Raw genomic sequence first — 14,185 nt, forward strand, 5'->3', positions numbered from 1 at the left:
CTTCACACATGTAGTCCTATCAACAGCGATACAGTAGCCTCTGGAGATGACTGTGAAAGATGACTGTTAGAGATGACTGTTACACTTTTTTTACACCATGAACCGCAAAGTACAGTGCAACGCAGTGCAGGGTAAGACGCCCAGTCAAGCCCATTGTTTCTGCAACAAAGTTTCCGGTTCCATCCATTGAGGAGCAAAATGCTAGAGCGGCAAATCCAGACATTCCATTAGCAGACATATGGTTGTTCTGCACACAACCAGAGCAATACAGTTACACCCCAAAACTACAGTATTACTGCTGTATAGAGTAGTACCCATGTAGGAAAATAGATACTTACAGTGCCTTCAGAAAGTATTCAAATATTGTACAATCCATGTGTGCAAAGCTCTTAGAGACTTACCCAGAAAGACCACAGCTGTGATCACTGCCAAAGGTGATTCTAACATGTATTGACACAGGAGTGTGAATACTTATGTAAATTAGATATTTCTGTATTTCATTTTCAATAAATTTGCAAAACTTTCTATAAACACTTTTTCACTTTGTCATTATGGGGTATTGTGTTCAGATGGGTGAGAAAAAAATATATTGAATCCATTTTGAATTCAGGCTGTAACACAACAAACTGTGGAATAAGTCAAGAGGTATGAATACTTTTTGAAGGCACTGTATACGCCTTTAAAGGTCCATAACTCAATAAACCAATAAATACCCTATGTGAGCTTTTGTCCTTTATTCTGCTAATGTCAAGTAACTTAATGACTGCATTGAAATGGGGCAGGCCTGCATTCTGAATTGGGACAGGGCTGTATTCTGAAATGGGACAGGACTGTATTCTACAAAGGGTAGGAGGGTAAATACAGTTCATTTGGAGAGTGGCTCGGCTGGATGGAGGAATAGCATTCCACTTTGTCTCTCTGTTTCCAGGCAGATGGAGAGAGAGAGAGAGAGAGAGAGAGAGAGAGAGAGAGAGAGAGAGAGAGAGAGGAGAGAGAGAGAGAGAGAGAGAGGAGAGAGAGAGAGAGAGAGAGAGAGAGAGAGGGAGGATGGGGGGAGGAAGAAAGAAAGATAAAGACAGAAAGCTGCTAGACGTGTTACGGAATGTGCTGTAAGGGTGCGGTATCAGTATCAGTTCAGAGGAAATGCTCAAGGTGCTACTTTATCTCTGTGTGCCAAACAACATGACTGGGCAGGTCAGGGTGCTCCAGGTATGCAGTCAAGTATCAGTCTGATTTATGTACAATACCTAAAGCCTTCCAGCCATTGGAAATGTGTAGATGATTTCAGAGTTATTCTAAGTTAGATTTCTGTACAGTTTAGCATTTAGTATTTTAATATTTATTAGGATCCCCAATTACCTATTGCCGAGGCAACGGCTACTCTTGCTGGAGTCCAAACAGGAAACAACATATCAAATAAATAATATACATAAATATATATACATTTACAATACAATTTAGCCATTCAGCAGACACTCCCATCAAGAGCAACCCACAGCTAGTGCATTCATCTTAAGATAGCCAGGCGAGACAACCACATATCACAGTCGTATCCCAACCACGTACCACATACATAATACAATACATAATACAATGCAAAATACAATACAAAATGCAGAAAAATGTATGTGTGGCTCTTCATTGTCCCCGTCGTGCCATAAGGTGTTATTTATCTGGTTTTATTGCTAGCTTGAATTACCTGGGGTGGCAGAGAGCTCCATTTAGTCATGGCTCTATTTAATACTGTGTTTCCCAGCCTCTGTTCTGTACCTGGGGACTGTGATACCGATGAGTGTCCGAACTGTGTGCCAGTTCATCATTTCTCATCATGTATGCGTTATGCAATGCTTTTGAAAGGGCACTGGTCATATAGAATGTCTTGTAACACTATGTTTTAGTCAAAGTGTTTAAAATGGAAGGGAAATACTGTAAATGCCTCATCCATTGTCAGCCTTTTAGTGGGTATGTTCTGAAGGCATCTCAACTGTCCTAATTGAACTAGACAGGCGATCAAAGAGCCTCTGTTGTAATTCTTTCACATGTCATGTCCCCTCAGGTTAGTACAGATGAAGGGTAGGAGACAAGGAGAGGAAGCCACTTAGACTATTGAGATGCACCGCATTGAGATGAGCCCAATAGCAATAGCATATCATCCCACACTCCAATCAACTGATGTCAATCACTGTTTAATCACTGCTTGCTGTAAGGTTTAATTGTACTGTGGAATCCATTAAAGGCTTGAGTATCATCCAATATCCTGTAAAAAAAAAAATGTTTTAATACATGCAGAAACAATGCTGACGAATCAACTGTTGTTTGAATATTTGCAACAGATCCCTCTAGTCATTCGGAAAGGCATCCAAAGTGAATGTGTCAAATTCTAACATGTCTTGGCAGTTGGCGGAAGATAGTGACTTATTGTAACTGCATCGATCCCAAACTGAATCAGGAAGTATTTGGAACACTACTGTAGCTAAGCCAGATATAATTTGACACAGTTTATGATAAACTTATCTTGATCCACAATCCTATCCATGACCTTTCTGATCCAGAGATATCGGCATGCATGCACAGCGCTGTATGCTCTTCTAATGTACCCAAATACACCCACATAGCAGTCAAGGGAAGAGCATGACAAATGTCTAGTCAAGCACAAAACAGTTATATGATGATAAAAGGACTAAACACAAACAATAGCATACGGTAGGCTATTCAGTATGACGTAATGAGGCTATGGAGTATGGTGTCCATATTAGGACAGCCTTTAGGGCCCAATGGTACACCATTGAAAGACCATTCACAGGCCTGGGTCACTCTGAATGTTGAAGGATAGTCTGAATACCTTGGATGTGTTTATTTGTTGACTTAGCTCTCTGTTGGCTGTCACCGTGGCAACCATAACTGTGTCCATCTGCACGTGTGACGCAACAGAGAAATGACTTGCTATGTACAGTAAACTCAGGCGTGAGTCATGACATAATAGTCAGACTTGGTTTCCGAGTCCGTCCGTCCTTCTAAATGGACTTTAGGACATGGAGTAGACTCCATGATGCATGCTGTTTGTATATAGGATAGAAGAGGAGATTATGGCCATGTCTGGCAGATGGACTTGTTTTGTAAGATTGTGTGATTCACGGACTTCAGATGGTGTTTGCTCCTTTGAGTGATGGCAGGGATTTAGGAAGTGTCATATCCTCTGGACCCATCTCTTTCTGATTCTCCCCCCAAAAAATCTCCCATTTACGTAAAGAGTTGGAACACTTGGATGGAGTGCCATTTTGTCGCCACACTGTTGGGTGTCAATCAATCTTGGCAGGTTTTGATTTGAAGTAAGAATATGTGTTATCACACATTTTACACACACTACTGAACAGAGCCGAGTCAAGCTGTACATCTCTGCTCTGGTTGCGCAAAGCACAATGTGAAAAGAAAATGTCAAGCCTCCACAGTACGGTTTGTGTCGACACGATAGTGTGAAAAGGGTCATAAATTGTAAGTATCCATAGTCCAAACCCAGTCTTCATCTCTCAGCATACTTTAGCAGGTGTACAGAGAGAGCATTAGGCCTACAATGCCTGTAGATCGAATACATTTATTCACGCTACATGCCAACATTTTAAAAGTATTTTTAGAGTATCCTTTGGTATACAGTACAGTAGACAATAAAGTAATTTCACACGTTTAACACTCCCATTGTTCACACATTATTAATTAACCCTTAACCTACAATTTCCACAGAAATCGAATTAATATAATAAAAACATGCCCATCAAAATCTGTCTGTTTCATCCCGAGAATCGGTCTTCTCACAAAAACGTCTGTAGCGTCAGAATGGTTTGGCCCACAAACTACTATCCATTGAAAGACGAGACTGAAAGATTAGACTCTCACGAACACTAGAGTGGTCTCCATTTTGCTCTATGACCCCTACAAGCCTTGTCTGAAGTCGGCACAGCCTCTTCTGTCTGTAGCGTCCGAACGGTTTGGGCTACACACTACTATGAGACTCTCACAAACACGATGGTGTTCTCCGTTTTGCTCTGGGACTCCCACAAGCCTCACAAGACTCATCTGAAGGTCCCTGGTACCAGTTTTAAAAATGAATGGAAGTATATGTGGAGATACAGTAGTTTAGTGCCTAAAATATATTAAAATAAGGGGATAAATACATATAGTTTCCTGATCTTCAGGAAACTTCAGAACAAACTTCCTTTTAATTTTTTCTTTGGACTATCTGTTGTTCCATGTAGTGAATCTGTTCTTCAATGCATTTCTATTGGATAATAGCAGTAATGCCAAATTCAATGTTTCATCAAAAAGGTTTTGTATATATATTTTGACACCTTAAGGGGTCATAAAAATCAAATAACTAAATGCTCCTTGTTATGCCCATATTAAAACAATTCCATATGTTAGTTTAGAACCCCCCCCCCCCCCCCCCCCCCACACACACACACACACACCTCCCCTAGAGGGTTACGGCTTGATGCAAACAAACTTATTGTACAGAGATAACACTGTAACTGCCGCATATCTGACATTTAGCTAAAACACTGCTCTCATGAAAGTGACTTCAAAGTGTGAGCTCCTTAAGGATTACCACTTCCTTGGACCCCAGGAAGAATAGATGCTGCTCTGCAAAAGCTAATGCGGATCTAAATAAACAAGTAAATAAAGAAATAAACATCACGTTCAGTAGGCCTACATCTTCTTGAACCACCCAGGTAATGACAGCTATTCAATAAGATAAAGGTTGTTCCATGTGTCAGACATCACAGGCTGTTCCTCTGTCAGTTTCTCTGGTCTTCCATGGCCCTTGGCTTGAATCTGCTGCTCCCATGTCAAAAGTAGAGAGTGATTTCCAGGAGCAACACACTACTCTTAAAAAATGGAGACTCTTGTCTGAAGTGATGAAATGGCTCATACTAAGAACAGGGCTAGCTTGTGGTAGACAGGGCAGAAGACAAGATAAGACCAGACAAGGGAAGGGAAGGGAAGAAAGTGTTTTAGTTGACCACTGGTCTCAAGGTTCATCAAATGCAATAACTACTGGGTGTTAGCCAATTGTGATGCCTGGAAGCAGCTCTAGTCAAGACAACACCACTAATACAACGCATTTGACACAACGGTGTGATACAACTGATATGTTTGTCTGCACAAAAATGTTTACACAATCATTGTTTAACTCTTTTTTTTTTTTGTCAGAAAAGGTCTCTGTTGTACATCAGTTGTACTTCTGTGTGTACGGGCCCAAGGGTGGTTTTAGAAATGTGCTTCATCACTAGTGCCTCATCTTCCCTCACTGTAGTAGGGGAAAACAAGTATGGTGTGAACTGTTAATGACAAAAAGTGACTGAAAGCGTCTTGAAAAATGGATGGCATCACACTGGAAGGAGATACATGCCCATGACCTATTCAGAGCAGAACAGAGTATAATCTAAGAAAGCACCCTATCAAAATGTAATTCCCTGCGGAGATGCACACAGACGGCCAACAATATAACACGCAACAGTGAATATCAATTGTTTGGTTAATTCATTCTAATTAGATCATCTGGATCCTTACTCATTTTGGACAAAGTGGCCTAGATTTCACACAAACAGACAAGATGGAGTGAAGGCTCCCGTTGTCCCTTCTGTTCGACCACACAGCCTCCTGGCCTCAGTTGTTTCCTCCCAGAAACATCTCCATCGAAACCAAGTGAAGAATTGCCAACTGGAATTGCTTTTCGAAAGAGAAACATTTTCTCAAGGAGAGAAAGAAAGTTAATTTGACATGGAAACCAACTGACATAATTTCCCTCGCAAATCAACCTAATTCCATTTCTCGTCTTGTCACCCTGGTTTACTTTCACGCTCATGTAATGTCCTTTTTTTTATACCAACGAAGGTGTAGCCGTAGGTTCAGCTCTGGCAGGCCTTGGAGTTATCTAACCATTGTTGGCACAGTCTCTGCAGCAAGAGCCTTTTCTTCAATTCCACTTAATATCCCTCCATGACGGTCCTTCACAGCGGAGGACTCTCACTCCATAACTCTCTCTTTGTATAATGGGAAGGCTTTCAATGCCAAACAGATCTCTGTTTGTACTTGTCAAACTGTACGTCTAACCTGGTGACATTATGTTCAAACTCGAACAATGTCAAGTGACATTATTGCGCAACTCCTTTAACACCACCCTGCCTAGAGACAACCTTCAACTATAACAACTTTGTTTGATCCAACGGTCAATTGTCACATTATTGACATTATTGCATAACTCCTTTAACACCATGCTGCCAATTATCAACCTTCACTCACTCTATAACATCCTTGTTTTATCCAATGGTCTGTATGTTGATAACATGCGCCATTCCATTGTGTCTTGTAGTTTGAGTTAAATGGGTTGGTGGGATCCCTGGTCTTCACACCCTCAGCTCTGTGAGTGAAGACAGGACATCCTCTGACAGGGCTGTGGATGTAATCACACCTAGTGCACTGCTGTTTCCTTTCAGCATTTTCACTCAGTGTGTATGCTATGGCGGATCCTGTCCAAGCTAAATGATTAATGGGGTTGAAACGGCTAACGACGGTGCAGAGGCTGCAGAATCCAGGTCTCAAGAAAAATACATGAGCTGAAAAGAAGTTGAGGCGAGTGCTCTGCCGTCATCCATGTTTTTATTTTCTGAAAGTCTTCTACAATGACCCGTCTCTCTCTCTCATGAGAAATGCGATTATTGCTTCTCGGCAACACATTGGTCCAACACCTCAAAAAAGCACTTACCATGCTACTAGTGCTTAATGTCACCCATTTTGGAATTTGATGTCCAAAACCAAAAACCCATTTGGAAAGAGAATCATGAATTTTGGATTTCATTTGACTTCATAACCTTCAAGTTGCCAGTGAGAAACAGAGTTAAGTAAGTTTCTAATAATAAAATCCCTCTTGAAGTGATGTTTAGCAAGTCTGGAAGCCTTGGCTGATGCTTTCAGTCTTTAAAAATAACAGAATTTAACTTCAAGGCAGTGTGGCTAAGTCCCTGTGGATTGAAGAATGCGTGCTAAGTGGAGAACGGCTGGTCAGAAATAGCAAAATAAATCGCCTCAATGGGAGCGTAGAACAACATATTGCAGAAAGCTTTATGTAATGGTAGAGCTGCTGTAGTTGAGTGTATGGTACAGATAGCTACTGTGTGTAGGCTATATGGAGAAAGTAAGACCTGTAGATCACTCAAGGGCTTGACAGAAATGAGTCAAACTTCCTTGCCTTTATTAATCATAGGTTGATGTTTGACTAGTAGGGCCTAACCCACAGTCAAGTCAAGGTAAATGATCATTTAACTGGTCTGGATATAGAGCCATATATAGACTGGTCCATAATACATACTGTATAAAAATAAACACTTTTTAGATGACCTGTACACTAGTGTAGTTCTGCATTTTCTGCTATCGAGTTCTTTATGGAGGAGGCCAAGCCAAATTGGGTTTAGACTTGCTTAATGAACACGCATGCTTGATAATGATTAAAATGGAACCTCAAACAATAATTCCCTTGGTTGGTTACCACATAATCTAATTGTTAGATCATAATAACAAAGGACTGTGGGAGAGTAAATACAGAACTGACCTCAACATCAGTATGATTTGATGAAAATGACGACATCAGTCACAAAACAGCATCAGTCACAAAAAATATATATATACAAAGAGGGTTTATTTATGAAATAAATACAGCACCATGTAATAAGTTAATCTATTCATGTACACTATGTGAAATGGCATTTGCCCTTAAAGGTCCTCTGGCTTTCTCCATCTTTGATGATGTCACAGTAGGGCACAGTTGACTTAACAAAAGACCATCTGGCTAGAAGCCAACTCCCCACCTAGTGTTGTGGAATGTTTTCACAGTAACATTTTTTCCATCCTCTGCTCTGCAGAGAGCTACTCAATCCATCCCCACCCTGTTGAAGCCTCGCCTTAACAACAAAAACACCCAGCTCCGGAACCACACAAAAAGATTGTCCTTAAAAAAACACTAGCATTTCAGTTCCTTTTTGCAATGTATCGTCTGGATCCAGCCCAGCATTGTCCCTCTCCTCTTGGCTTTCATGAAGGGATGAGTTCTTTGTACCTCCCTTTCATCCTGTCCATGCTGCCACAGCCTCTCCACCCTCCAACCACAACACAGCCATGTCAATTAACAAGTTCTTCTCCCGTTAAACCAATCCCAGCCTCTTGACCTCACGCAAACACCGAAGCCCCAAAATGGCAGCAGTTTTGGTTCTTCAGTTGCACCTCTGCAGCAGCATGTTGAGTGCGTACTCCATGCGACTGCGCAGGTCGGCGCTGCAACCGGCCATTAGGAGGGTGCTCAGGCGCAGGGTGGTGGAGATGCGCTCCTCGTTGATGTAGGTGAGCAGGTACTCATCACTCTGTCTGCACAGGAGGATCTTGGTGTGGTCATGGTAGAAGTTCACCTACAAGGGAGGGGAGGGAGGTTAGGAGGAGTCAGAACGCAGCAAAACAAAATTATTTCACCATGGGAGTGGGTATATGTAGACTGTCTGTGGTGAGGTGGCGGAGCGAGGCGTGGCATGTGTCTAGCAGTCTAGTCGGATTAGAGATTTGTTTTGCGAGGTGTGCGTGCTTGTGAAAGCGAGGGGTGCGCGCACGTGTGAAAGCGAGGGAAAGTATGGCTGGATATGCTTCAAACATATTCGCATTTGTTTTTAAAAAATAAAAAATATTGGGGCGCTTTCTGTCCCCCACTTTCAAGAAGCACAGTCAAAGGGGCTAATCTAAAATGGCTCCCTAGTCATGTTTATAGGGAATAGGAAGCCATGTAGGGCAAAGCCATAGAGAACAGCCATCTAGACAATAAGCGATATTGCTGTGCAGCTGTACCTGGAAGGTGCCGTCATTGAAGAGCATCATGAGGGCCCGGTCTGACTTGAGCCACTGCAGCAGGTAGAGCCTGGGGTTCCTGGGGTCTGTCACGTTGGGCAGGTCTCCACCATCCATAAGGTTCTCCTCCATGTAATGGGCAAAGTATTTCAGAATGGTGACCTGGCCTATGAATGGCTCTGGAGCCTCGCATGTGGAGAAGACAGAACAATGGCCCAGCTCAGCATAGTAGTGAACGGTCCTGGAGAGAACACCAAAGGGGGAAAACAGTTAGTGAGGGGGAAACCAATGGCACGATCACGCCTTATGTCAGAATGGAATGGCTAAGTAATGGCAATGCCTAGGGATTGGCCAAACTTTTTCTACCTAATATCTTTGGAATTGACCATCCTATTTTCCAATGTAATCGTAAGATCTGGTACCAAACTAGACAGACAGGGTGGCACTACTCACCTCTTGTCTGCTAGCAGACTCATGTGTGTGCCGTTACTGAAGAGGACTCCCACGGTGTGGTCCGACAGCTGGTAGCCAAAGCCGTACTTGTTGGAGTAGTCCACCCATTTGGTCACCCACTGGAAGCTGCTGCCCAGATTCTCTTTGGGAAGGTCATCAGCTGGGGGGGGGGGGGGGGGGGGGGGGGGGGACGTTAACTCAATACTACAGTACTATAACTTTCATTTTAATTACATGTTTAGGTTGCCAATGTTGTGTGAAAGGTGCTATATAAATAAAATAAATGTATATCATTCAATTATCTCTGTAATGAACATTCAATGTAATGAACATTTAAAGCAAAGAACATTCAATTCATTGTTTATTACATACCTTCCGGCATATTCTCCAGACACCCTCTCAGCACCCGGGCCACGTTGTCTGCTACACTGCCCACGGTACTGTCCTCAAGACCTGCAGACCAATCAGAAATATCATCAAAGCCCATTCTCTATGTTTACAATTGGTTTCAAAAACATCCTACTGAACTGGGAATCTATCCGATCGTATCTCACAGACTTCTAAAAAGAAGACTGCACAAAAGAAATTCCACTCACTTTTTTTTTTATGTCACAGTGCACAATAAAGGGAATAGTGTGCCATTTTGGAAACAAACCCAAGTCTCGCTCTGCACTTACATTCACTACTGCAGCTGCCCAGGGTGCCCCTGACAATCATACGGATTGTGTCCCTCAGCTGCTGCTTGTTGGTGCCGTTGACCCCTTCCTTGCTGGGGGCCACCGGCCTGGCCACGGTGGGGGCCACCGGGGGCTTGCTGCTGTCCTCAGAGGCCTGTCTGGAGAGAGGCTGGCTGATGGACGTCTTCCTCAGGTCGTTCCGCAGCCTAGTGAGCTCCTCTTCCTCTTTGGCCATTCGATCTGTGGGGCAGAACAAAATGGCAGTTAGAAAATGGTGTTGAATTTAACTAAAATGGCCACTAAGTAGTAAGATCAGTATTGTAAACCTGACCATTTTACATGAAAAATAGGTTTTACATTTTTGTCAGGTTACTTTGATGCATGTATGCATCTGTATTGGAGCAAGTAGACCTAGCTCTATTGCAATTCATTGAAAATGATGTGATGGCTCAATCTGACTGAGCTATATCATCATAATACTCAAATACCTTTCAATACTTAATGTTTCACTAGGATACTACATTTTTTAGTGATCCAATTGACATTTTAGTCATTTAGCAGACGCCCTTATCCAGAGCGACTTACAATTAGTGAGTGCATAAATTGTTCATACTGGCCCCCCGTGGGAATCGAACCCACAACCCTTGCGTTGCAAGCGCCATGCTCTACCAACTGAGCTACAGGAGGGCCAATAATAAGCACGCATGTCCATACTAGGACTGGGAGTATCTTTAAACTACTACTTACTCAAAGTCCCCAAGTACTTGGCTTTGTCCTTCTTGCCCCCTCCGAACAGGGCAGCCGCAGCCTTCTTAAAGAAGCTCTTGGCAGGGCTGGTGTGGTGGAGGTCTGGGGCTGTGTGGCAGCAGCTGGCAGGCAGCTTGTCTGGAGTGTACCCCTGGGAGACACACATAAAGGGAATGGAAGTTAGCATGGTGTTGAGGTAGCCCAGGGACCAAGTATGGATTGATCTCTACCTAAATATGGGGTTAATGGAGTTGATGCGCGTGGAGAAAAGTGTTGAGGAGTGTGAGAGTGGGTATGGTTGGTATGTGACAGATCTGGCTCTAACACACACACACACACAGAGACAGACAGCCTCCCCCTTCCAAACATAAAACACACCTGGGTGAAGAAGTCGTGTCTGAGGATGTCCTCCAGGTGTGGTCTGTCTGCAGGGCTCTTGGCCAGCATCCTGCTGATCAGCTGTTTGGCCTGAGCCGTCAAGGAGGAGGGCAGCGTGTAGCGTGCCTCACGGATACATCGGTACGTCTCCTTAAGGTTGGTGGTCTCGAACGGGGGTCTGCCAAGGAGCATGGTGTACCTGCAGATGCAAGGGACAGACAGAGACAGTCAGTAACCCCACTAATGACTGACAGTGATTGGGTCAGACCTATAATCTATCCACCTTTTTACAGTCAAGGGAATAGCCCAGTGTTCACAACAATCACAACCATTAAATTGTAGCTGCCTGCACCACCATTTAAGATGGTCCAAATAAACATGAGTTGAATATCTAAACTTGAACTTCAACGGCTGAATCCTAACATGAGAAGCATGTGCATGACCTAAACCTATATTACAAATCTGAAATCTCCAACTGACACAAATGCAGGATTTAGCCAAGTTGTTAAGTAGCCTACATCTCAGGTTAGGACTTAAACCCTTAGGGAATTCAGACATGAATCTGATCTAAATGATGCAAAAGGCTCCATTGAGGTGAATCGGAACATGGAAGTATCCAAACCAAACGTACATGACACATCCCAGTGCCCAGATGTCCGACTCGCAGCCGTGGCCCTGCTTGTTGAGCACCTCGGGGGACAGGTAGTTGGGCGTGCCACATATCGTCCTCCTTCGGTTCTCCACGGGCTCCAGCTTGGCAGCCAGGCCGAAGTCCCCTACCTTCAGGTCCATAGACTCGTTGATGAAGAAGTTGCCTACGGGGGGGAGGGGGGAGATTAGTGACGTTGGTCATGATAATGAGGACATAACCTAAGAGGGGAAAATATACAAGAGGCAGTCTGTCTAATGAAATTGGCTATGCACATCACCATCTTATGAAAAGCACAACATTCAGCAAGGTAGAATGATTATTACATTTTAGTCATTTAGCAGACGCTCTTATCCAGAGCGACTTACAGTTAGTGAGTGCATACATTGTCATACTGGCCCCCCATGGGAATCGAACCCACAACCCTGGCGTTGCAAACGCCATGCTCTACCAAATAATTATTCCTTTAAAAGCTGTGTTAAGTCAGAAGTCAATGAGAACCAATGTTCTTTCAATGACCTGAAGGATGTGCCATTGTTCTATAACATTCCAGGAATGGTTAGCATCCATTTGTCTGCTTAATGGTGAAACAAAACGATATTTCGTCCAATGGTCCAACAGAGACTGGTGTAACTGGCCAACCTACCCAGTTTCAGGTCCCTGTGCAGGATCTCCTGTTCGTGGAGGTACCTCAGCCCGGAGACGATCTGTCGGAGGTAGTACCTCACCTCAGGCTCCGTCAGTACTTTCCGAGCCTTCAGGATGTGGGCCAGTGACTGCAAGGTAAACAAAGGAAGTGGTTAAAAAGACTGCACCTCTGTTGATACCAAACAGGAAGTAGGCAGCAGGGTCGTGTTAATTAAGGCACAACATTTTGCAAGGGAAAATGAAAATGAGCATTTGTTAATGAACCATTTCAGTAAAGGTTAGGGGAGGGTATTACTTACTCGTCGACTGCAGTATTCCAAGAGAATGTAGATGTTGTCTTTGTCCTCAAAGTAGTGGTAGAAGTGCACAATGTGTTTATGGTGGAGAATTCTGTGCAGCTCAATCTCTCTGTCAATCTGTTGATGAATTCAAATTACATTTTGTCAAATAACATTAAAAAACTAACAATTGATGTATTGTTATAAATAACATGCACACACACACACGATACGTGCCACCATCGATAAAGGAACATAAAGCAGTTATTGCGCATACCTTTTCCCTTTGGTGCGGTTTGGAGACGCGCGTGTGTGGAATGATCTTCGCAGCATACACTTTGCCTGATGCCAAATCTGTGAATTCATAACATTTGGCAAATCCTCCCTATGGACAGAGAAGTGTCAGATTGGTAAATCAACAAAGAGGTATTGAAAATGGACCAGCAGATCAATGTAGCCTGACGCTCAATATCTTATCACAGCCATATGTGTAATTGCATGGACCCACAGAGAAACCGTTTCTAGCCTACGCCAATAATGTGATAAATCATAATCTTATCAATAAAAATGGTTTGCAATAGGCTACTGCAAATGAAAACATGAACAGTGTACAAATGATTTTTCCATGGACAATATTGGAATTTTATAAAAGATTCAGCCAGGTTGAATTCCTAACCCATCTGTTGAAATGAATTTACCTTGCCCAGAACTTTTCCTCGGCAATAGCATTTCCCCTTCGTAGGATCCGTAATAATCCGTGACAACTCTTGTGTGGATTGAATTTGCTCCTCTGATTTCTTCCTATTGATCTCGGAGGACTTGTTCACCGAGTGTTCACACATGGTGGGTTGGTGAGCGATACTCCTGAGAATATCCATATCTGCTCTACAGCGAGACACACTTGCTGTATTTGTTGTGGAGCGATGAACAGTCGCTCGGAGCTTTATAAAGGAGTGTCCGCCCCTAACAATCGACGTCACACAGTAGGGCTCTCCGCGGAGCGGGTGAAGCGTGACGTGACTTCAAGCCATGTTCAATAAATCGGTGTTGAAGAACGCACGCGACAACACCTCTACCTTTCTCGTCATGCAAACTCGTAGGCAATAATAACCACAATGTGAGACAAGCTGCTTCATAAGAATACGCAAATTAGCTTTGCCTACTTATTTACAAAAAACGAAAGAAATCATAGCTGGCCTAATATAATTTTCGATAAATATATTTTTTTAAACGTTAAAAAAAACTTTTAAAAAACATATAGGCCTAATCTCGGAAAATCTCGTGTACAGTCCCATCTCAAGTTCTATATCGTGGAGCTCCGCCCCATAGGGGAGCTCTGCTCCTATTGGTTTACCCACTGCCCTAAGGCAGCATCAGCCTGAGACAAAATTATGCACACACCTGTAGCCAATAGGAGTACAGGTGTCCCTATAAGAGGGGATGCCTCCCCTCAACCAGCCTCCCTTTATCTTCAG

General features: G+C 43.2%; 1 protein-coding gene across 1 annotated transcript; it reads right to left on the reverse strand.

Annotated features, from left to right (window-relative positions):
• Nucleotides 1-7,673: 7,673 nt before the first annotated feature.
• LOC311128042 (serine/threonine-protein kinase PLK2-like) lies at nucleotides 7,674-13,663 on the reverse strand. Its single transcript, XM_084159989.1, has 12 exons — nucleotides 13,409-13,663; nucleotides 12,988-13,095; nucleotides 12,732-12,848; nucleotides 12,431-12,560; nucleotides 11,767-11,950; nucleotides 11,136-11,334; nucleotides 10,758-10,908; nucleotides 10,011-10,250; nucleotides 9,706-9,786; nucleotides 9,334-9,493; nucleotides 8,881-9,121; nucleotides 7,674-8,453 (listed from the first exon to the last, which is right to left on the reverse strand). The coding sequence occupies exons 1-12, from the start codon at nucleotides 13,586-13,588 to the stop codon at nucleotides 8,262-8,264; spliced, it is 1,983 nt and encodes a 660-aa protein (XP_084016115.1). The 5' UTR covers nucleotides 13,589-13,663; the 3' UTR covers nucleotides 7,674-8,261.
• Between the last annotated feature and the right edge of the window lie 522 nt (nucleotides 13,664-14,185).

This window comes from Coregonus lavaretus (assembly GCF_964263955.1).
Source record: "Coregonus lavaretus genome assembly, chromosome: 4".
Lineage (NCBI taxonomy): Eukaryota > Metazoa > Chordata > Actinopteri > Salmoniformes > Salmonidae > Coregonus > Coregonus lavaretus.

Bases quoted from the DNA above. Each gene is read 5' to 3' on its own strand.
- LOC311128042 (XM_084159989.1), bottom strand. From the start codon at position 13,588: ATGGATATTCTCAGGAGTATCGCTCACCAACCCACCATGTGTGAACAC. The intron at 11,951-12,430 runs GTAGGTTGGCCA...TCCCCCCCGTAG, and splicing joins GCACAGGGACCTGAAACTGG to GCAACTTCTTCATCAACGAG. The intron at 10,251-10,757 runs GTAAGTAGTAGT...TCTGCCCCACAG, and splicing joins CAAGTACTTGGGGACTTTGA to ATCGAATGGCCAAAGAGGAA.